The 25661-nt window shown below is 42.7% G+C and overlaps 1 protein-coding gene across 3 annotated transcripts in view; it reads left to right on the top strand.

Annotated features, from left to right (window-relative positions):
• PROSER1 (proline and serine rich 1) overlaps window positions 1-25661 on the top strand; it is a 77044-nt gene that overhangs the window by 46856 nt on the left and 4527 nt on the right. For 2 of the 3 annotated variants that reach the window (XM_089690813.1, XM_089690812.1), the window contains exons 10-14: window positions 8351-8494; window positions 12356-12457; window positions 14213-14245; window positions 16861-18535; window positions 19572-19698. In XM_089690813.1, the coding sequence (XP_089546939.1) occupies window positions 8351-8494; window positions 12356-12457; window positions 14213-14245; window positions 16861-18535; window positions 19572-19698 (2081 nt within the window). The remainder of the gene's footprint in view (window positions 1-8350; window positions 8495-12355; window positions 12458-14212; window positions 14246-16860; window positions 18536-19571; window positions 19699-25661) is intronic. The other variant, XM_089690814.1, reaches the window with a different exon arrangement.

Below are 25661 nucleotides of genomic sequence, written 5' to 3' on the forward strand. Positions count from 1 at the left end.
CAAAATAATTTGGGCTACTAATGAAATTGGTGACTAGATTAAATAAAGAGTAACATGACTCTTCTTTGACATGGGATACACATTTTTAACAGAAACCTTGGTGGGAGGAAGTAGTAATTTGTCCATATCCTCTTTTTAAAGTCTTAGGCCTAATACACATGGGTGCACTACAACATACACCTATGCAAGAGCCATGTTTACAACGCAGAGATGCACAAGTGTTTCGTGCATCCTGGTGCAGGCAGTCCCGTTCATGTCAATTGGGATGCAGCAGCTGCACAGACACAACCACTGCACCCAATTTGACACAGCCACAGATGCAGACAGTGTGTGTTCGGGGCTATGCACAGGCATGGATGTCAAATTGGGAGCAGCAGCAATGTCCATGCAGCTGCTGCATCCCCAATTGAAATGAATGAGAACACCTGTGCATTCCCCTGTGAGTAAACATGGCCCTCACATGAGTGTACACTGTAGTATGTCCATGTAAACAAGACCTTATTGAGGAATTGGGGATTGCAAGGCAGCTAAATATTGACCTTCTTCAGAAGTTTTTACGCTATTAGCAATTGGAATAGGGCAAGTTGACTGTTCAGTGGTAGTGGAAATGCTGTACCGTATACTATGTTAGATGAGAGTAAATACCCCTTATATGTGCAGTTCAAGAAATCAGATCGGCCACCTGTAGGTTGCGCACTATATTCTCCACCAATGACACTACTTCCATCTTCTGATGAAAGCTAAACTGGCTAGTTTCCCCATCCCCTGGATTTTATGTCAGAGATGAACTCCAGGTAAATACTGTAGCTCAATTCACATATTTAAATACATGTGTGTGAACTCTACTACCAGCAAAGGTTTTGTACTTCTGATCCAGAAACACCTTCTAAACAGCACCGACGTGCTGGATCTCCGTGCACACTACACTGCAGTTAAAGGCTATGCCAACCTTCTACCAAAAAACAAATAATAAATGCACATATATTTGCAACAAAAAATCTGCATTATTTTCTTGCAAGTCAGCCTGCAAAGCATTGCAAATGCAATCAGTGAATCACGGGCGCAATGCAAGGCACTAAGTGAAAAAATATCACCAGTACACCAAGGGTTCCTCAAGAAGGGTCCATAGTTTTACTCTTGTGGTCACATGGTACAGAGTAAGACTAAAGCTTTGGTCCCTTTCTTGAGGATTCCTTGGTGTGCTGGTGACATTTCTTCGCTTGGATTGTCTACGGTTCCCAGCCTGTGTTCACTGCAGCACCCATTACTACCGAATAGCCATTTTCAGGAACATGTGCGTGGGGAATATTGTGATTGGATTCAGTGCAAGGCCCTGACTCTTCCTGTAGCTCCATGTCTGTACCGAGTTGGTTAGAGAGAGAGAAATTGTCAATGGACTACAAGTGCAATGATCACCGAATTCATCTTCCATTGAAAACTACCATGGTGACAGGTTGAGTTGTAGTTTATTCATTCACAGCAGCTGTGGGGATGGAGGTTCCCATTTGCATCAGGTCACATGTTACACCCTAAATACAGGTATAACATGGTCCAAAAGGTGGTTGTGAAGCTGAATGGTTTTTTTTTTTTTTTTTTTTTAAACCTTTAATACATATTGTGCAATAAGGTAAAAGAAAAACACCTGTGGTCTGCTCTCTCCCCGACCCACCTCCTATACTTACCTGAGCCCAATCTCGGTTGAACAATGTGCAGGAGAGCAGCAGCTCTCTCCTCATTGGCTGAGAGACAGTAGTGGGAGCCATTGGCACTTGCTGCTGTCAATCACAGCCAGTGAGGAGGGAGTGGGGGACAGGGCCGAGCCACCATCTGCGTGTATGGACACACAGAGCAGGGCTCTGGAAGCAAGCACACGAGAGTGCCCATATAGCATGCAGCTTGCTATGGGGTCACTTGACGGGGAAGAAGTCGGGGCGACCCGAGAAGAGGGTCAGGGCTGCTTTGTGCAAAACCATTGCACAAAACAGATAAGTATGACATATTTCCTATTAAAAATATAATAGTAATCGTAGGTTTACAATCATTTTAGGCTATAAAGCCTAGTCCAGAACTTGCCTCACTCTGTTCCAGAAAGAAGAGCAATACATAGAGATCATCCCATGTGTAAGTATGTTCAGTGCTCTAAGTGACAGCACTTTGCAGTACAGCCTTTACTGGCTGACATTTTGAGTGCTGCTGAAATGATTCAGGTATTTCTTCTAAGACCTCTTTCACATATGGTGAATTCTATTCTGATCAGTAGGTGATCATCTCACAGATCCCCTGCTGAGCAGAGTGGGTGGATGTCACATCTATGTCTGCTCAGTTTCTGCAGAGTGGACACGGACAGAGCGCACCCTGCTCCATGGGTGGCTGGAAGTAAAAGGACTCCGCTGTCCACTTACAACTGACTACCCAATGATTTGATCCGCTGAAACGGAAGAGGCTAAATCTCCTTCCTTTTTTGATTATATACGGCACTCTCCCATGGAGGTCTCGTCTGGTCCCATTCACCAAGACTGAGCGGTCACAAAGGTGGTGGTGTCGGCCTGCTCCTATCACCGCTGAGCACCTTCCAGGTCCTCCCTAACCCCCCCTCCCTAACCTTCTCCTCCTTCGAGGCTCACTGCATCCGGCTCTTCTCACCCACCCCCCTAAGGATCGCAGTGATCTACAGGCCCCCCGGATCCATAGCCCGCTTCCTGGATGACTTCGCCGCCTGGCTTCCCTTCTTCCTCTCCTCTGAGCTACCGACCATCATCCTCGGGGACTTCAACATCCCCATCAACGGCAACACCCCAGCTACCTCCCAACTCCTCCACCTAACCTCCTCCTTCGCGCTCACACAATACACTCAGTCCTCCACCCACATCAATGGGAACACCCTGGACCTCGTCTTCTCCCACCTCTGTACCCTTAACCACTTCACTAACACCCCATTCCCTCTCTCCGACCACCACCTCCTCACGTTCTCCATCTCCCCTTCCCCTAACTCCCCCCCCCCCCCCCCCCCCAGTGTGCCAAACCATCACCAGCCGCAACCTCTGCAACCTGCACCCGGCCCCCCTCCACTCGGCTGCCGACCGCTTACACGACAGCATCCTTCCACTGTCATGTCCTGACCTAGCCACCACCGCGTACAACGACTCACTATCAGCTACCCTAGACTCTCTGGCACCCCTAACCACACGCAACATCAAACCCAGACCGCTCCAACCATGGCAGAACGACCATACTAAATGCCTCAAACGTCGCAGTCGTGCGCTGGAGAGACTATGGCACAAAACCAGGTCCCCTCATGCATTCTCCCTCTACAAATCTGCCTTCCTCACCTACACCTCCTCCCTCCACGCCGTCAAGCAGGCCTACTTCGTTAACCTGATCAACACCCTCTCCACCTGCCCTCGCCGACTCTTTTCCACCTTCAACTCCCTGCTCTCTCCCCCCCCCCCCCCCCCTCCTCCACTCAGTACCTCACTTACCGCCCACGAGATTGCCACTCATCTCTCCCCTCCTCTGACCTCGCAACGGCACTGCCCCCCACCACACCCAAGGCCCTGCCTACCGTAACCCCCCCATCACTGCACTCCTTCAGCCCTACTACCACTGAGGAAGTCACCAGAGTCTTCTCAGAAGCCCGCCTCACTACCTGCCCCCTGGACCCTATCCCCTCTCAACTCCTCCGGTCACCCCCCTCTTCCCTCATCCGCTCCCTTACCCACATCTTCAATCTCTCCCTCTCTACTGGCGTCTTCCCCTCCCCCCTAAAACATGCGCACATCACCCCCATACTCAAAAAGCCCTCCCTGGACCCCACTGACCTCAACAACCTCAGACCAATTTCCCTGCTGCCACTCACTTCCAAGCTCCTTGAGCGCTTGGTCTTCGATCGCCTAAGCGCCCACCTAACTGACAGCAACCTCCTTGACCCACTACAGTCCGGCTTCCGTCCCTTACACTCCACTGAAACTGCCCTCCTCAAAATCGCCAACAATCTACTAACCGCCAAAGCCAAAGGCGACTACTCTGTCCTCCTTCTCCTAGACCTCTCCGCGGCCTTTGACACAGTCGACCACCCCCTCCTCCTTAATAAACTACTCTCCCTTGGCATCAGAGACACCGCTCTCTCTTGGTTCTCGTCCTATCTATCCCAACGCTCCTTCAGCGTTTCCTACAACGATGCCACCTCCTCTTACCTCCCACCCTCTCTGTTGGGGTCCCCCAGGGCTCTGTCCTTGGACCCCTTCTCTTCTCCATCTACACCTCCTCCCTTGGCAAACTCATACACTCCCACGGCTTCAATTACCACCTCTACGCTGATGATACTCAAATCTACCTATCCACCCCTCGCCTCACCCCCACATTCTCTGCCCGCATCACTCACCTCCTAAACGACATCTCTGACTGGATGTCGCTCCATTTCCTCCAGCTCAACCTCTCCAAAACCGAGCTTCTCGTCTTCCCCCCCAGCCCGCGCCCCCCCCCCCCCATCCTTTCCATCACTACCAACAACACCACCATCAATCCCGCCCAGCAAGCCAAGGTCCTGGGCGTCATTCTGGACTCAAACCTTTCCTTTCAACCTCATATCAAATCTCTCACAAACACATGCAGGCTCCACCTCCGAAACATCGCCAAGATACGCTCCTTCCTTACCCCAGACACCACTAAACTACTCATACACTCCCTGATTATCTCACGCCTTGACTACTGCAACTCCCTCCTCACCGACCTACCCCAGTGCAAACTCTCCCCGCTTCAGACCATCCTGAACTCAGCTGCCAGACTCATCCACCTCACCAGCCGCTCCACCTCTGCCACCCCCCTCTGCTTCTCCCTCCACTGGCTCCCCATTGCCCAACACATTAAATTCAAATTGCTCACTCTGACCTATAAGGCCATTCACAACACTGCCCCTAACTACCTCACCGACCTGATTCCCAGGTACCACCCTACCCGTACCCTTCGCTCTTTTCAGGACCTCCTTCTATCTTGCTCCCTGGTCTCCTCCTCCCACGCACGACTGCAAGACTTCTCCAAGTCCTCCCCCATCCTCTGGAACTCACTACCCCAATCCATCAGACTGTCACCTTCCCTCCTCACCTTCAGGCACTCCCTGAAAACCCACCTCTTCAGGGAAGCCTACCCCACCCTCACCTAACAGCCGCTGCCCTTCCCTCCTCCTACCACTCCATCCCCCACAGCTGTTTCCTCCTGTGCCTCTACCCCCTCCCTCCTAGATTGTAAGCTCGAAAGAGTAGGGCCCTCTTACCCCTTGTGTGCTGTTTGATGTTGCTGTACTGTTTCATGTATTGTCCCCCCCTCTATTGTACAGCGCTGAGCAAACCCTTTGGCGCTATATAAACTCGATAAATAAATAAATATATATATTTTTTTTTTAGTTGAATGGATTGGACCTGGAGGTAGGTGGGTGTAAATGAAATCAAGTCTGTTTACACACACCTGTCCACAAGAATGCATGGACTGTCCCATCAGGTCTGCCTAAAAAACGGACAGATGGACCTGTTCAGATCATCTGTGTAAGAGGGGCCCAAGTCACCAGTCATACTGCTGCGATTTGTGTGCAGTTTCAACGTGATTTCTGAAGACTTTTTTGCTAGTTGTGAAGATTTTCAATGATTTCTTGCAATTTGCAGTGCAATTTCCTTTATATTCTATGTATGTGAAATCACAACAAAACTACAGAAAAAGTAATGCAAGAACTACTTTAGAAATTGCACTGCAGCAAATCGCAAATGTTAAGGTACTGACTTTCACATTCATTAGGTGCGGTTTCCCAAATCGCACCTGTATGGCTGGGCACTAAATCTCAAATGGTGTATTTTAAATATGTCTAGAGTTTGGCTTTAATCCTGCTGGAACGTGCAGGAGGTGATGACTGTCCTACACTTCCTCTAAAGAAACTGACACAGTGTGGAAGTCTGTTTTGCTAGCGGTTCTCATCAGTGGAACTCGCAGGGCTAGATCAGAGGCTTTGGGCATTTGTAGATGGAGACCTTTCCTTCCAGTGCCGCAGCTTTAGAATTTCAGAGCTCATACTTGTCATTAAAAGGGTCTCTCCCAACACTATCGAACAACCAGAAAGATGGCTTTGGATGATCACATTTTAGGTTTTGTATATTTTTTCTTTGACCCTTTTTTCCTTTATACCAAAATATCAGATGTTATTTTATGTTCCTATTTTTACTTCACCATGATGCATAACTGCATGCTCCTGACATCATGATGAAGCTGTTATGCATGTTCCCCACTGTATCATATAATGGGACAACAAGGAGAGGGGAAGGCAAGTCTGTGTCAGGTCTCAAAGGCATGAAAGTGTGAAATGAAACAATACTCAGTGTAAAAAAGAGGCAGTTGTCATGTGTGATATGCCAATATTAAAGCCTGTGCTTAAAGGAAACCTGAAAATAGAGCTTGGCACGCCTCAGTACCCTCTGAAACTACTGGTTGCTTGTCCGATCTCAATCACCAATGTGGAACAAGCGTTCGACTAATGAAGTCAAGAAATTAAAAACTTCTGATCTGCAGACTTGTTCTGGTTTTGTGACTCAACACACCAGGTGGGCAACTAGCATTTTTAAAAGAAGGCGTTACCAATGGCAGCTTGGTGTATTTTCTTTTAATGCAAGTCTCTTTTAAATGGAAAAGTACCTAATTTTCTTGCAAATTGTGTGTTTTAAAGTGTTACTATACCCAGGACCCTGTGTTCACTATATCTGGTCTCCCACAGTACACACAACATGGAAACGCAATTGTTTTAGTAAATATAAACTGCTAAATACCTTTTTCTCATCAGCAGTTAGAGCAATCTTGTAACTTCTATCCGTGTCCAGCAGAGCACATGTTAAAGTTTGTAGGGGGAGTTTTCATTCTGCTCTAGGAGGATGCAGAAACCCTGACCTCTGTCTAGACAGTGCTGATTAGCCCTTTGCTGATCACATGCACTCACCCAAGATAAAAAAAATACCCTCGCTAGCAATACACACCAAATTGAGCATGTGCAGAGTGACTCTGCACAATATGTCTTATCAGGAGATAAGATTGGGACACTGGAAGAACGGGAAGATCAGAGAAGTCGGGCTCAAGCAGCCTTTTTACACAATGCAGTGGATTAACCCCTTAGGTTTCACAGTGAGTATAACAAGCATTCTTTACTGCATATACAGACTGATTTTACTGTTGTGGGTTTAGTAACACTTTAAAGCCACCCTCCTACAAAGTTAAACAATAGAAAAAAAGGTTCCCCTGTAAAGAATGGGTACAGTATTATATCTCACCCACATTGCTAATTTTCAGTTTCTTTAAGATCTACAGTGCCCAAAGAATATTTCCTTCACATTTCTGGGTTCCTGCTGAGAACCAGTTGGTCTTTTAGTTGGCATCTATGTCATTACAGGACAGAGTGGTGATGTAGGGGGTCAGCTGAAGGAACCGTAGCATTCATAGGGACCAGGAACCCAACACTTGTGGAAGCATGTCATATGCAGAGGATTCTCTAGGTACTGCAGCTCTTAATGAAAATAGGAGAAGTTAGTATAATGTCTCTGCTTTAAAGTGGGACCACTTTTGCGACAATCTTGACCCAGTTTGATCACATCCTCACAATGCTCAGAACAAGAGAAGTGCCTGAAAGGGCATGGCTGTGTCTCAGAGAAGGATATTTCAAAGTCCTGCTGCTGTTGCTCATGACTGCATTAAGTTGCTATCCTTTTGCACCTTCTACTGTATACAGTGGAGAAACAATGAGTTTCCAAGTCCTGCATTACATTACTGTTCCTACATTGTATACAGGAGCAGGGAGCATCTAAAATGCAATAGAACAAGGTAAGCGCTTGGAGGTCATCACTTGGCACATATGCTTACTTTAGCCCACAGAGGACCTTGTCTGCAGGGGCCTTTGTATAGTAACAGGTACAGTTTGAGGTGAATGCTATGGATAAAATGGGCACATTCAGACACTTGTGTCATATCGAAGACCTACTTGGATTAAAGGTATAAAAACTGAAGAACAGAAAATTGTCTGTGTTGCTCACTGGACCTTTAATTTCTGGGTACACTATGCTAATTGGAACAATAGATTGGCAGCTAAAATCTCTCTTTAACAGTACATTATTCTTAGCTCCCCAATTTCCGAAATTTGTGGCAGTTGGATTGTAAGGTGTTTTAATGACAATGGCTTCCAGTGAACTGTCTCCCAATAATTATTGAACCTGTCATGGTGCACATTAATGTCATGTAGGTTTTTTCTGTATAGAATGGTGAGCATGCACAGAACTGCATGAAATTGTGTCAGGGCTCTGTTTGTTTGTCTTGCTTTTCTATTTTTTAGATTACTATGGGAAGACAATGGCGGTAAAGAAGGAACAGTCAAACTTAAGTACCTCTGGAGAAGGTCAAAGTTTATCTGAAGGGGGAGGGGCAACAGCCAATAGTTCGAATTGTCGGGATTGGGCTAAGAAAAACGAGAACTACAGTAACTAAATTTATTCTGTTTACTGCAAATGATCACTGTTCTGCACAACACCAGCTACCACTGAATGCCTAGCAGATACCCCAGACACTACTGAATGATGGAAGGAAGGAGGTAGAGTGATGGGCCTTCAGAAATGAGACATCCTCTCACTCTGAACAGTTTTTATGAATTCTTTCAGATTCTATTCTATGACACTTTCAGCTTATTACCAACTACATGAGCTATTACAAATTTCCTTTTAGAAAATATTTTCCCTTTTTTTTTGTATTTTGTACATAATTTTTTTGTAAAATGTAATCAGAATTAATATGGCAGTCTTGCCCTTTAATGAGATTCAGCCCAGTTCTATCACATTTTGACAATCTGATTGTTTTCCAGTATCACAGATTTACCTGTGCACTAATTTTTGATTTATGATATGCTGTACCCAGTACTGAATTTCTGTTTCTTAAATCCTAATTGACTGTTATCAGCCAAAGCACATGCTCTTGGCAGTGTGACGTTTTTAGCTTCTTTTTATTTTATGATGAGAATGGAAGAAGCAGGAACTTTGGTGAAGAGATTTGGTATCACCAAAAAGTATCCGAATTTGGCCCAGCATTGCCCATCCATAGCTGGATTGTCTGTTTTTTGTGGACCTTTCATCATGCAAAGTGCAGTATGTCATTGCAACATGTTACTGTTCATGCTTTGTAGTTATGGCTTCCCCTTACCTGATTGGTTGTCATGAGTGCTGCATTTTGTGCTACATTGTTATATAGTAACTACTGGTAAGTTTGACATTAAGGAAAAAACAAATCCGCATGTGACTGTTAGCTTTGCACCAATTGTTCAGTATTACTTTGGTGAAGAACCCACAGGTATATTTATCTTGCATTTATTAATGCTAGTCATGCATTGTAGATCTGGTTGCTGTGAGTGCTGCATTTTGTGCTACCTTGTTAAATCGTGACTGCTGGTATATTTGACACAAAAATTGGCACGTGACCCTCGGCTTGACTGCATCCATTTTTTTCAGTAGATCTAAAATGTATAAGAATACACAGGCATATTTATATATCTAAGTTTATAAACGCTAGACTAAAGAACCTCGCAGTCAGCATTTCCAAAGCTCAGAACAGCTTTTTCAAAGTCCTAAAAGCACATTTCAGCTACAGTCTGGGACTGTTAAAAGTGGTGGCTATAACTTCAATGGGCACTTAGTAGGTATCCCCTGGTGTTTGAAAGCTGTGGGAGACTACCTGGCTGGGCTGAGCTGAGCTCCACAGTTGCTTAGTAAATTCTTGTTGTTCAGACTAGCATCTATAAGCTTAAAGAGGTTCTAAACTCTAAAGGTTTTTTACCTTAATGCATATTCCACATTAAGGCAAAAAAAAAAATATAATCACTGTCTGTTCCCCCCTCCCTTACCTGACTCCTCCATCGATCTAGCACTGTGCCCAGCTACAGGTCTTCTCCCCCAATTTTACAGGCTTTGCTGAGAGCAGCGGGAGCCATTTGTTTTCAGTCAAATCCTGTGAGAAGAGAGCAGGGAGTGGGGTTGAGTTGTGCTGTGTGTGTTTGTGGACGCGCACAGCCTGGCTTGGGAGTGTGCCTGCACATGTGTCCCTATAGCAAGCAACATGCAATGGGGGGAACACGCAGAAGAGGAGCGGACCGTTCTAGGACCATAAAAGAGGCAGTAAGGGGCTGCTCTGTGCAATTCCCTTGCACAGAGCAGGCAAATATAAACCTGTTTATTGCTTTAATAAAAAAAAATGTAGACTTTACAACCACTTTAGGTTTCAGATGTGTACTTAGCCTTTGAAAAGACCACATTTTTTTTTTTTTTTATTTATTTAAGCCTCCTGAGCACCCTTTTACCCTTAGGTTGTGATTTTTTTTTTTTTTTTTTTTTTTATACAGATCTTAATGTAAATGCAGGTTGTAGCTTTAACTGGCATTTAGCAGGTTTCAAAAGAAACTTGGTAAATGCCTGCTGAATTGAGGCTGTTTAGAATAACATTTATAGGCTAAAATGCTTGTGCATATGTGACCTTTAAAAATATCAAGCAGTTTTCTTGAAGCCTTCTGAGCACCCTTCAGCTTTTTTGAAAACATACTGTACATGCATGGAAATGCAGGCTGTAACAGGCTTTTCTCAGACTTCACCAGAAGCTTCAGCAGGCACTAAACAATACTGGTTACTGGTCTGCACTATGCAGAATGACTAGGTTACATTTACTAAACATTTGTGAGACTTGCTAGTCAAACTTTCATTTACAAACTGAGAATGTTTTACGTACTTGACCTGGAAAAGGGAAAGTTAAAGCCGATCTCCAGGGGAAAGGAAAATTCGCCCCAAACAGTAAGTCTGTCCCCGCACTGAAAGGGCTAAATACATATTTTAGGTACTAGAAAAAGGAGCTTACATTACTCCCTCAGCAGCCAGAACTCCTCTCTCATGCTGTAGCTTGTGTACTGTCCCGTGGCTATAGGCCCTGCATTGTATTTGATAACATCAGAGGATCCATGACTGCTGGCGTGTAGGGGAAAAGAGGCTGCGGGGACCAGTCTAAACTGCACCAAGGGAGATCGTGGAAGCCGAGGCTTGGCCCCACTGGAAGGGAGGATTGTTTTCGCCAGAGTTTGACTTTAAAGTCATAATTTTAGTTTGTGTAAAATACACAAATAACTGCTATATAGAAAGTTTATAAGGCTCTCTGATGCCTACTAGAGGAAATTCCCATGTTGCAAACCCCCCATGATTTGTAACTCTTGGTGTACTAACACAAATTCACTGTTGCCATAAATACTGAATGTAATAGTAAATTATATTTGAACCTAATACTGTTAGTCAATTACACCCTTCTGTATATCACAAATGTAACCATAGATAACACAAATCTGAATAACTCAATACAGATTTAGATTTAGGATAATGAAAAAGGCATTTCTTTTTTGTATATGTTGTCTGCCCGTGTGTCTTTTTTTGTTTTTTTTTTTCATAGTGGTGTGTTTATCTGTTAAAGATCAATTGATCTTTTTGTGATTTATTACTGTAATGCAATCAGTCTGCATATGCAGTGATAGATCTACTGTATTTTTCCTTTTTGAAATTGTTAAATTCTGGAGTAAAGGTTAAAATAGTGTTTTGACAGCACATAGAGCAGTTAGACTGCAGCTCGTTAACACAATGCAGCTACTTGGCGACCAAGTGGGCTGGCATTCACCTACACTGCTCCAATCAACAGCACCGTTGCTGCGCTTTAATAATTTAGTGTGTACGGCATTACATTCACAATTTAGTCAATGCTTTAAAATAGCCTGCTGTATTTTCTTTTACTTTAATTCTATAAAATTGACCAATTAAATGCGTATAGCTTCTAAGGTTCTACAGATGTTTAGGAACTGCCTATAGACAATAGAAGAGGCTAAATGCTATAACCTGACTGCTGTTGGGACAAAAAAGTTAGAATTAATGGAGTAAGAACTTGGAAGGTTGGTTCTCTTATGGTAGACTAGTAACATTCGGCAACAGTTTTTTAACCTCTCCAATCAATGTTCCTCCCAAGATCTGTTTGCCTAACAACTAGGACAGCCAGCCCAATAGACACCCGTGGGCTACTAATGTTGAGTACTGCGTTCTACACAAAGGATAGGTTAAAAAAGTTCTTTTTTCTCATGTTTAATATGACATATTTCATAGTACATTTCAAAATATTATACATGTAACTTAATTTAGTAAAATTACTTGCATAAGCACGTTAAAAGCATAAAGTAAAATATGTAGTAAATTCATAGAGTAGAACACATGAGCAAATGTTTAAATATGAAAAATTGTAAATTATATATTTGATATATTGTTTTTTCCTTCTATAGGTGCATATATTAATGGTACACATATTTCTGCTGTCAGTTCCACCACTTCGAGTACAGTTCCTCCACCCCCTTATTCACCTAATGGTGCTACACAGTCCACTGGTAAGATGACAACATTGGTGTATGTGTATAAAGGGGGAAATATTCATTAAATGGCAACACAGCAGTGATCTCTCTATAGTCAGTTCCAACATGCCCTTTACAACACATGTTGAAACAAAATCGTAGAACCACATTCACAAGCAAATGTTCATTCAAAGGGTTTCTTAAATTGTTATAAGTACATCAGCCACAGTCAAAAAAAAAAAAAAGCTCACTCTCACTTCCAGATTACCAACAGTGCTGAATAAACTTTCCATCCAACAACATGCTAGCCACGTGGAATGATGGCCAGGGAACCTGCTCACTATTTCCATGAGCAGGTTCCAGAGACCAAACTACACAGCAATCTGCCTTCTATCCTGTCCAATTCTTTTTCTCTTTCTTGCTCTGGAGCATTTAAAGCTACTCTTTCCTTATTTCTAGAGCTGGCCATAGACGGGCCGTTTATCGGCCGATAAATGAAAAATCGATCGTTGCTGCCACCAATGCTTACGAAAAACGGCCATTTTTCATAGATTTTCCAGCATGACAGATAAAAAGAAACGAGAAGATCCATGAAAAACGGCCGACGGCATTGCCCCACTAATGGTGTGAATATCGGCCAATTTTTCGTTCGGACGACAAGTCGGCCGATAAACGACCCGTCTATGGCCTGCATAAGACCATAAATCAGGTGTGCTCAATCTGTGGTCCTCAACCTCAAGCTGCATGTAGGCATTTTGGTGCGCTTTCAGAAAGTGCACCACACCCTCAAGATCTATTAGAAATTTATGGCAAAGCACCGCTAACCTGCAGGAATGTTACAGGTGCACTGCGCTACACTCGCGGTGCAATTATACCGCAATGCACCAGTGTGAAAGCAGCCATTTAGAAGGCTCAGGACAGTAAGGGCTAGTTTACGTTTGGTTTAGGGGGTGGGTAGTGTAGCATCAGCCCATGCTCCAGGGGGCCAGTTCAGCCTCCCTGTCATATTCTGTTTTACACTTGGATGGGAGGGATGGCGGGGGTGGCATATGCAGGAACCGATCCTCTCTATTTTCCTCCTGCAACTGCTGAAAGCTGGCTTTTCCTCCTCTCCCTCTTGCATTCTGTGGCTGCAGGAGGAAAATGTTCATCATGCTACTCAAAATGAAAAATTTTGCATTTCTGAACCATTTCATTTCATTGTGGCTTGCGACTGGTTACCAAAATTACTGAAGTGACCCTCGCTCTTTAAATGGTTTAGCACCCCTGCCATAAATCTCCCTGCAAAAAAAGCAATTTATACTTTACTTACTGATATAATGGTAAAAGGGCTCCATGCTACAAGTACTAAAAATTGTGATACAATAAACTCCTATGTTCACAAACTGCTGTTCTTCAGTATCCCCACTTGAATTAAAATGATGAAGCCAGCAAAGACCCCTTATATAATACAGTGCTATAGTCTATCCCATAAATGTATTCTACTATCACCCAATCTATAACCATGTAATATTGTGATTCTGTAGCATAAATCAATATGCAACAGCGATAACTTCACACTCTAAATGAGGCAAATAATGAGTGATAAGTGTCCAAAAACACACCCAAAGTAAATTGAATATCGGCAAATATTAAAGTGCAACTTCTGCTTATAGTCCTTGTTGAAGACAAAACAATACACCCAGTGAGGCTTTTGTGGATGTTCGTCACAAAAAAATATTATATATATTATATAGAATTATAGTAACTTTTATAGTATTTCATTGTGTTTTTCTTTCTATACCCTCCTAGCTTCTGAAGAAGCGAGAGTTACACCCACTCAAGGTAAGGATTTGAGTGTTTTTAATGTACATTTTGTTCATTCTTCAGTTACAATATGATCTATCCTCTCTAATTTTATTTGCAGATGCTTTGCAAATGTTTCACAATGGGTTTTTTTTGTGGACAAATGTGAAAACCATTTTGGTTAGAAAATATTCGAAATTTCAGCATAGTGTTGAATTACATTTTAAAGTCTTGGACACAAGAACTGTATTGCAGTTAAGAGCACACCTTTACTTGCCCTATTCTCACAAATGTAAGGGAGTATTTGCATTTGTGATAGATCTTTACAGTGGTTCTAAAGCCTAAAGTATAAGTGTGTAATATACAGTTGCAAGAAAAAGTATGTGAACCCCTTGGGATTACGTGGAGTTTTGCATGAATTGGGCATAAAATGTGCTCTGAACGTCATCTAAGTCACAACAATAGAAGAACACAGTCTGCTGAACATAATACTACACAAACATTAGATGTTGCCATGGTTTAATTGCACATAACATGTAAACATTCACAGTGCAGGGAGGAAAAAGTATGTGAGGCCCTAGCTTAATGACTTCTCCCAGAGCTAATTGGAGCCAGGAGTGAGCCAACCTTGAGTCCAATCAGTGTGATGATATTGGATGTGTTGCTGACAGCTGTCCTGCTCTTAAAAAACACACACCTGTTTTGGGTTTACTGGTTTCAAGAAGCACTGTCTGATGTGAACCATGCCTCGCAGAAAAGAGCTCTCAGAAGACCTACGATCAAGACTTGTTGACTTGCATGAAGCTGGAAAGGGGTACAAAAGTATCTCCAAAAGCCTTGATGTTCATGTGTCCACGGTAAGACAGACTGTCTACAAATGGAGAAAGTTTAGCACTGTTGCTACTCTCCCTAGGCATGGTCGTCCTGTAAAAATGACTGCAAGAGCACAGCGCAGAATGCTGCATGAGGTAAAGAAGAATCCCAGAGTGTCAGCTAAAGACCTACAGAAATCTCTGGCACATGCTAACATTTTTGTTGACACATCTACAATAAGGAAAACATTAAACAAGAATGGAGTACATGGGAGGACACCACGGAGGAAGCCATTGCTGTCCAAAAAGAAGATTGCAGCACGTTTGAAGTTTGCAAAAGAGCACCTGGATGTTCCACAGCACTACTGGCAAAATATACTGTGGACAGATGAAACCAAGATTGAGTTGTTTGGGAAGAACACACAACACTATGTGTGGAGAAAAAAAGGCACAGCACACCAACATCAAAACCTCATCCCAACTGTAAAACATGGCGGAGGGAGCATCATGGTTTGGGGCTGCTTTGCTGCCTCAGGGCCTGGGCGGATTGTTGTCATTGATGGGAAAATGAATTCCAAAGTTTATCAAGACATTTTGCAGGAAAACGTACGACCATCTGTCCGCCAACTGAAGCTCCGCAGAGGATGGGTGATACAACAGGACAATGACCCAAAGCATACAAGTAATTCGACAAAACAATGGCTGCAACAGCACAGAATATGCCTTCTGGAGTGGCCCAGTCAGAGTCCTGACCTCAACCCGATTGAAATGCTGTGGCATGACCTTAAGAGAGCGATTCACACCAGACATCCCAAGAATATTGCTACACTGAAACAGTTTTGTGAAGAGGAGTGGTCCAAAATTACTCCAGATGGTTGTGCAGGTCTGATCTGCAACTACAGGAAACGTTTGGTTGAGGTTAGTGCTGCCAAAGGATGGTCAACCAGTTATTAAGTCCAAAGGTTCACATACTTTTTCCTCCTTGCACTGTGAATGTTTACATGTTATGTGCAATTAAACCATGGCAACATCTAATGTTTGTGTAGTATTATGTTCAGCAGACTGTGTTCTTCTATTGTTGTGACTTAGATAACGTTCAGAGCACATTTTATGCCCAATTCATGCAAAACTCCACGTAATCCCAAGGGGTTCACATACTTTTTCTTGCAACTGTATATAGATATAGATAGATAGATAGATAGATAGATTTTTTTTTTTTATGCATGGAGTATAACTAGCATGCGTTGCTGCATATACAGACTGATTTTACTGTTGTGGGTTTAGCAACACTTTAATTAAACAAGCTGAGCTTAGAAGCTGATTGGCTACCATACAAGATTCTGAGTGAACCAGCTGTAGTAAATAAACCCCCATGTGTCGTCAACAGTGTAGCTCCACTACTGAAGGCAAAGGAATTGACATTATACTTAATGTCTTTGTGTTAGAGTGAGCACTGGTATTGTAAACATTGGTAAACAAAGACATGGCACTTTCATACATACAATACTGTAAGTGCTAATCTGTGGATTGTAAACATAGATTCATAAGTTAACCATAGGTTTGCACAAGCCTAACATCTAAGTTGTCCGTGTGCCTCAAAAAAAGAAACAAAAAAAAAACCTGATGGGGACCTTAAAGTGTTCTTATGCCACATCCTTTTTTTTTTTAACTCTGTTTTTTGTGTATTTTTGTGTCACTGCTTTTTTTTTTTTTTTAATTCATTTTATTTTCTGTTACATTGTCCCTATAACTGTGTCTTGTCATTCAGCCAAATAGAGTTTGGAGTGTTAGTGCTGTACTGTTTGAAATATTTATAATGTGTAATTTTTTTTTATAATGCAGCTTCAGTAACCCCACATATTTCACCACATGGAACCAACACATCGGCTCCTCCAACACCGTCTGTTACTCCTGCTTCAGTTCCAGCTTCTCCTGTTAAAGCCCTCAACCATCCCTCCACTCCTACAACACCTACCTTTTCCACAATGAGCATGGCTGCTCCTCCTCAGTCAGCCTTTTCGGCGCAAACCACATCCTCCATGGCATCTCCTAAATCATCTACACCAAGTCCAACTGTTATAAAAAGTGCACAGATGTCCTCCAGCACTCCCACCTCAGTTGTCAGTGCGCCATCCACACCAAGTCCTGCAGTATTTCCTGGTCTTCCACCTGCTACTATTCCAACACAGCAGAGCTCCTCCACTCCATATGCTACTCCTGGGGCCAGTGATCCTTTGCCACCTCTGTCACTTCCGGGCCTTCCATTTTCTGCCACTACCTCTACAGCATCCGTAAGCACTGCCAATATGATGCCATCGCTGTTTGCTGGTCTCCCATTATCGTTAAATCCTGCTTTCCAGGGCATGGCTAGCCCAACACTATCTGATATTGCTGGAGCTGCTGGACAGATGAATATAGGCAATCCATTGTTATCAGTCCTAAAAGGATTTTTAGCCAGTGACCCAGGATTACTGAATTCCTCTTCAATGCCTTCCATGCCTGCAGCAGGACTTTTGCCATTGTCAAGCCTCCAAAATGGTGATTCTGTCTCAGCTTTAAGTAAATCATTTACTCCCCCTTGTTCTACACCAACACCTCAAAGAACAGCTACTCCAGCTATGTCTGCATTTTCAGGTTCATCTTCTCCTTCATTAAATAATCCCATTACTTCATCTGCTACCATTCCAGGACAACCTCTTGCGCACAGCCAGTCTTCACTTGGCTGCAGTCTAGTTACTCCACAGGGGCACAATCCACCCTCTTCCATGTCAGAACACCGTGTTTCCTCTTCCCCTAATGCATCCAGTGGGACCCCTTTGCCTAAAGCGGAACCAGCTAGTCCATCACCTTCTGCATTTAAGGGACCGTCACGTTCAGCCACTCCATCCCACAGTTCCCTAGGATTATCAGGCATGCTAGGTCATGTGTTTCCACCTGGCCCTGGGAACCTGCCCAACTCCATAAATTCAGCTTTGTCAGGGCTTTCCTCTATTAATGGCAACATTGGTAGCCCAACCCTGTCTTCTATAGGATTGTGTTCCTCCCCAGGAATTCCACCTGTATTTCCACCTTTCACTTCATTATCAAATGGATCTCCATTTGCAGGTAGCCCAGCTCTTACTCCAACTGTACCTATGTTAACATCAACAGGCACCGTTGCTTCTGCAACCCCACCACTCACTACTTCTGTGTTTCCTGGCCTTTCTGCACCTGCAGCTGCTGCTTCACCTTTTCCACTCAACTTATCCAATGCTCTCCCTTCACTCTTTTCTGTACCTCAAGCACCCCTCGTGTCATCAAACCCATCTTTTCCTGGTTTCCCAGTTTCTAGCACACCACCAGTCAACCCTGCTCTTCCCGCTCTCCCTTCCTTTCCTGGACTTCAGGCTCCATCAACTTTAGCAGCAGGCCCACCAGTGCCTCCAACTGTGTCTGCCCCATCTCCAGCTTCCGTTCTACCTGGATTTGCTTCAGCTTTCAGCTCAAACTTCAACTCTGCTCTGGTGGCACAAGCAGGGTAAGTAGCTATGTAGACTGTTGCTAGATTTTTTTTTTTTTTTTTTTTTGTAATCTTAAGGCCTCATGCATATCGGGTGTTTTTGAAGCTACTGCTAGGGGCATCGGGCACTTTTAAAATTTTTTTACTGCCTCTAAACACCTCTGCTTGTTATCCTATGTGTCTATGTACATATAGGCTTTTAGCAGTGATTTGTGGCAGAAAACAAATGCTGCCAGGGCATCCTGCAGCATCAGCGTTTTAGCATTTATTTTAACCTTATATGCAGATCAAAGATTATTCCTTTTTATCTGAGTTTGAAAGAAATGTCTAAATGTCATGTAATAAATTGCTATTGACTCTTGTTTTCTTTAATGAAGCTTGTTCTGAACTGTATAGAAACTGTGACTTTTTTCACATTTTTGATCATCACATATAAGGAAGCCATTCAGACTGCCAGCATAATGATATAAACAATTCTGTCACCACCAGTGGAACGTTATTGTATGTGTATCACATATGTATACTCAGGTACCTTAGGGTAGATAAGCTCAAGCAAATTTCCTTGTAAAATTACAAAAAAAAAACCTAGGACTCCTCTTCAAGTATGGAAACCGCAATGATGCATAAATTGATTGGAAATTTTGTTTGTTGCAATTATAGGATCCAAGCAGACAGATTTAGGTGTCATTTATTAGCAGTTGGCTGCATGCTGATTCACTAATTACCAATGAGATATGCTTCTGAGGATCAGACATGCTCATTATGACAAGTACAGATGCCTGACTGGGTGGTACTACTTCATTTTAATATAGAGGTAATGATGACATTAAAGTAACCATAGTGGGTGGCAACAGAGAAGAAGGAATGGTAGACCTCTCACCACCTATCTTTCTTTGTGGGGGACCTTCTCATCTACACTAGGTTCATTTTTCTGATTGTCTATGTAGCATATTCTAGTAACCAGGTATTATAGGTGCTATAAATACATTGGCAAGTATTCATCATGCAGCCGTTATATTTTATGTAACCCATGTTTTTTGTTATATTTCTGTAGGCCATCAGCATTTCCTCTTCTTTCTCTCACTGGTCTTCCTGGATTTCCACAAAGTTCCTCTCAATCCCTGCAAGGACTGCAGCAGAGTGCAGCAGCTGCTGCAGCAGCTCAGTCAGCATTGTTACAGGTAGCTTTCTTTTCTCACATACTATAAAGAGAAAGTGGTAAATTTAGAATGTTGGAGTCTACTCATATCTAAAATCTGTTTTTGGTGGATTGGCAGGCTCAGGTCTATTCAGTAAATGCGTAAAGCAATGTGCAAACTGTGCAGTAGCCAATAACAGACAATCCTAATTCATTTTACTTTCACAGTACCAAACAAATTCTGATTTAATAGCTACTGTATGTATTAGGGCATTTCATGCTCTGTTCCATGGGTGGTTTATAATTTTAAAGCTGAACGTGGAAGTAAAGTCAAAACCTAACTAACTCTCTAAACGTACTCTCCGCCACATTCTAATACTAATCTATCTAGCCCTGTAAAGAAAAAAATCTCTATACTTGCCTGTTCTTCAACTGCTCTGGTCCGGTCTCCAGCAGCACTCTGTGTGCTGGAGACAGCTGACAGTGGCTAGAAAATGCCTGGGAAGGGACGTTACCCACAGAGTTAGTATGGGGCTTCCATTGGCGGCTGCCTCTCTTACAGACTCCTACACGCTGAAGCTGCTGCTGACTGCTCTGGACCGGAGCGGCTGCAGAACAGGTAAGTTATAGTGATTTTTTTTTTCTTTATAGGGCTAGATACACTGTGCACAATTATTAGGCAAGTTGTATTTTTGAGGATTAATTTAATTATTTAACAACTATAGTGTTTTCGGTCAATCCAAAATGTTAATAAACCTCGAACCTGACTATTTGGGAAAGTAAAAGTGAAGTTTTGGTTTTCTTAGGAGAATATCTGTGTGCACAATTTAGTGTGCAGAATTATTATACAACTAAATGAAAAATGAAAATTTTCCCATCTCACTTGTTTATTTTCATCTGTTAAAGTGAGAATAATAAACAACTCAAAATTTACAAATAAACATTTCTGACATTTCAGAAAAATCAGTGATGAATATAGCCACCCTTCTTTTTAATCACCGTCATTGGCCTTCCATTCATGGAGTCTGTCCATTTCTTAATCTGTTGACTATCAATTTTTGTGCAGCAGCAACCACAGCCTCCCAGACACTGTTCAGAGAGGTGTACTGCTTTCCTTCACTGTAAATCTCCAGTTTAAGAAGGGCCCTCAAGTTCTCAATAGGGTTTAGGTCAAGTGAGGAAAGGGGCCATATCATTATTCTTTCATCTTTAAGGCCTTTACTGGCTAGCCACACAGTGGAATACTTTGATGCATGCAGTGGAGCATTGTCCTGCACAGGGGCGGACTGACAACCCATGGGGCCCCCGGGCAATAGGGGATCATGGGGCCGCTGTGTCCTCGCCCACACTCAAACCACACCAAAAAAAGCCTATGAAAGGTACCAGGGGCATCTCATGGGGCCCCCTACTGACCCCGGGCCCTCGGGCAATGCCTGAGTTCTCGAATGGTCAGTCTGCCCCTGGTCCTGCATAATTATCATGGTGGTCTTGAAAGATGCAGACTTTTTTCCTGTACCACTGCTTGAAAAAAGTGTCTTCAAAAAAGTGACTGTAGGTTTGAGAGTTGATTTTGAATCTATCTTCAACCCAAAAATGTCCAACTAGATCTTTAACAATACCAGTACCCCACCTTCACCTGGGTGGCGTTGGTCGAAGTGGAATTCTGTGCCTGTTACTGATCCAGCCATGGGCCCATCCATCTGGTCCGTCAAGAGTTACTTTCATCTCATCAGTCCATAAAACCTTTGAAAAATTTGTCTTCCAATATTTTTTGGCCCAGTCTTGACGATTCATCTTGTGTGTCTTGTTCAGTGGTGGTCGGGTTTCAGTCTACCTTACCTTGGCCATTTCTCTGAGCGCTGAAAACCTTGTACTTCTGGGCACTCCAGGTAGGTTGCAGTTCTGGAATAGGACAGCACTGGAGGATAATGGATTCCTGGTAGCTTCACGTTTGATTCTTCTCAAATCTTTGGCAGTTAATTTGTCTTTTTTTTTTTTTTTTTTCTTAACGCATTTCTTGCGACCCTGTTGACCATTTGCAACAAAATGTTTGATGTTTCTGTGATCACGCCCCAATGTGTTAGGAATTTCAAGAGTACTACATCCCTCTGAAAGACTTTTTTACAATTTTTGACTTTTCAGAGTTCGTTAAATCTTTTTTTTTTTTTTTTTTTAGCCCATTTTGCCTGAGAAAAAGAAGCTGCCTAATATTTATGCACACCTTGATATTGGTTGTTGATCTCCTTAGGCCACACCCTCCCTCATTATATAAATACACATCACCTGATATTCCTAAATCTTATAAACATTCACGTTTATACAGCTTGGAGTTAGATAACATGCATAAAATGTTATGATTTGGTCAAAATACTCACTTGCCTAATAATTGTACACACAGTGTACATTAGGCTTAGAATGTGGCTGAGAGTAGGTTTAACCAATTCCCCACATCCCTATAGCAGAAATACTGCTACAGGGCTGCAGGGGTACACAAAATCACGTGTGTGTGTGTATGTATACATATACAGTTGTGTTCAAAATAATAGCAGTCAGACATCACTAACCTGATCAGTCACTGTTTTTGGTAGAAATGATATTTCTACATGGATTTCTATTACTCTACTACACCTGCTAGTAAATGATTTGCCAACAGACCCAACAGTCATGACATGCATGCTGCTGATTTTGTGTAATTGAATCACTAATTGAAAGGGACATGTTCAAAATAATAGCAGTGTGGAGTTCTATTAGTGAGGTCATTCATTCTTTGAAAAACAGGTGGCAATTATTGCCCTTATTTAAAGAAGGAAGGCAGCAAATGTTGTACATGCTGGTTACAGTGCATTTCTCTCTGAAATTGTGAGGAAAATGGGTCGTTCCAGACATTGTTTAGAAGAACAGTGTACCTTGATAAAAAAGTTGATTGGAGAGGGGAAAACATATAAAGAAGTGCAGAAAATGATAGGCTGCTCAGCTAAAATAATCGCAGATGCGTTAAAATGGCAACCAAAACCTGAAAGACGTGGAAGAAAGCGAAAAACTACCATTCGAATGGATAGAAGAATAGCCAAAATGGCAAGGACTCAGCCAACAATCAGCTCCAGGAAGATCAAAGAAGGTCTAAAGTTACCTGTGAGTACTGTTACAATTAGAAGACGCCTATGTGAAGCCAAGCTATCTGCAAGAAGCCCCCGCAAAGTCCCACTGTTGAAAAAAAGACATGTGCTGAAGAGGTTACAATTTGCCAAAGATAACATTGACTGGCCTAAAGAGAAATGGCGCAACATTTTGTGGACTGATGAAAGTAAGATTGCTCTTTTTGGGTCTAGTGGCCGGAGACAGTTTGTCAGATGACCCCCAAACACTGAATTCAAGCCACAGTACACTGTGAAGACAGTGAAGCATGGTTGCGCAAGCATCATGATATGGGGATGTTTCTCATACTACGGTGTTGGGCCTATTTATCGCATACCAGGGATCATGGATCAGTTTGAATACATCAGAATACTTGAAGAGGTCATGCTGCCTTATGCTGAAGAGGAAATGCCCTTGAAATGGGTGTTCCAACAAGACAACGACCCCAAACACACCAGTAAACGTACAACATCTTGGTTCCAGACCAACAAGATTGACGTTATGGAGTGGCCAGCCCAATCCCCGGATCTTAATCCAATAGAAAACTTGTGGGGTGACATCAAAAATGCAGTTTCTGAGGCAAAACCAAGAAATAGAGAAGATCTGTGGAATGTAGTCCAATCATCCTGGGCTGGAATACTTGTTCACAGGTGCCAGAAGTTGGTTGACTCCATGCAACACAGATGTACAGCAGTTCTCAGAAACAGTGCTTATACAACTAAATATTCATTAAGTGATTCAAAGGAAAGCAAAATCTTCAAACATTTTTCAGTTTATATAGTGAATGTTTGAGTTTGTAAAGAAGAATACAAACACTGCTATTTTTTTGAACAGTCTAATATTCACTTTTCTTCAATTTTTTTAGAGGAACAACACAAATTTGATATATTTTTCTTCCTGTTTTGATTTGGAATAGAATGTGTAGTGTTCCCAATGCATTTGTGTGTATGGAAATAAAAGCTATTAGAAGGATTTTGAGCTTTATTCACTTTTCTCAACACACTGCTATTATTTTGAACACAACTGTATGTGTGTGTGTGTGTGTGTGTGTGTGTGTGTGTGTGTGTGTATATATGTATGTGTGTACACAGTGGGGATCGAAAGTTTGGGCACCCCAGCTAAAAATTTGTATTAATGTGCATAAAGAAGACAAGGAAAGATGGAAAAATCTCCAAAAGGCATCAAATTACAGATTAGACATTATTATAATATGTCAACAAAAGTTAGATTTTATTTCCATCATTTACACTTTCAAAATACCAGAAAACAAAAAAATGGCGTCTGCAAAAGTTTGGGCACCCTGCAGAGTTAATATCTTGTACAGCCCCATTTGGCAAGTATCACAGCTTGTAAACACTTTTTGTAGCCAGCCAAGAGTCTTTCAATTCTTGTTTGAGGTATCTTTGCCCATTCTTCCTTACAAAAGTCTTCCAGTTCTTTGAGATTTCTGGGCTGTCTGTCACGCACTGCTCTTTTAAGATCTATCCATAGATTTTCAATTATGTTGAGGTCAGGAGATTGTGAAGGCCATGGCAAAACCTTCATTTTACGCCTCTTGATGTAATCCCCCGTGGATTTCGAGCTGTGTTTAGGATCATTATCCATTTGTAGAAGCCATCCTCTCTTTAACTTCAGCTTTTTCACAGATGGCATCAAGTTACCATCCAAAATTTGCTGAAATTTTATTGAATCCATTTTTCCTTCTACTCGTGAGATGTTGCCTGTGTCACTGGCTGCAACACAACCCCAAAGCATGATTGATCCAACCCCATGCTTAACCGTTGGACAGAGGTTCTTTTCATTAAATTCTGTGCCCCTTCTTCTCCAAACATACCTTTGCTCATTCCGGCCAAAAAGTTCAATTTTAACCTCATCGGTCCACAGAACTTGTTTCCAAAATGCATCAGGCTTGTCTATATGTTCATTTGCAAAGTTCAAACGATGATTTTTGTGGTGAGGACGCAGAAGAGGTTTTCTTCTGATGACTCTTCCATGAAGACCATATTTGTACAAGTATCTCTTTATAGTGGAATAGTGTACCACAACTCCAGTGTCTGCCAGATCTTTCTGGAGGGATCGTGCAGTCAAACGTGGGTTTTGAATTGTTTTTCTCACAATCCTGCGAGCTGTTCTGTCTGATATTTTTCTTGGTCTTCCAGATCTTGCTTTAACTTCCACTATTCCTGATGACTGCCATTTCTTAATTACATTCCGAACAGAGGATATTGACATCTGAAAACGCTTTGCTATCTTCTTATAGCCTTCTCCAGCTTTGTGAGCGTCAACTATTTTCAGTTTTCTAGACAACTGCTTAGAAGCACCCATGGTGCTGATTGTTGGGGCAAGGTCAGATGAGTCTGGGCATTTAAAACCTTTGAGATTGACATCATCTGGTCTTCCCAGACGATGATTGAGAACAATCCATGACACTGGCAGGTCTCAGCTTTGCAAAGGGGGCAGTGCATGCTATAAATTCTGCAGGGTGCCCAAACTTTTGCAGACGCCATTTTTTTGTTTTCTGTTATTTTGAAAGTGTAAGTGATGGAAATAAAATCTAACTTTTGTTGACATATTATAAGAATGTCTAATCTGTAATTTGATGCCTTTTGGAGATTTTTCCATCTTTCCTTGGCTTCTTTATGCACATTAATACAAATTTTTAGCTGGGGTGCCCAAACTTTCGATCCCCACTGTATGTGTGTGTGTGATTTTCGCATTTCCGGGTAGGGGGCGCGCGCCCTACCCACGCCTCCATTCGTGGCCGCGGCTGTCAATCACCGGGTCTCGGCCTGCGATCACCCGCTGGCGCCCGGTGATTACCGAGGATCTCCGATGGGGAGGAGGGCTGCTTTATTTACTAACAGTCCTCCT

The sequence above is a fragment of the Staurois parvus genome, unplaced genomic scaffold (genome assembly GCF_062004578.1).
Source record: "Staurois parvus isolate SC_StPar_1 unplaced genomic scaffold, SC_StPar_1.0 ptg000544l, whole genome shotgun sequence".
Taxonomy (NCBI): Eukaryota; Metazoa; Chordata; class Amphibia; order Anura; family Ranidae; genus Staurois; species Staurois parvus.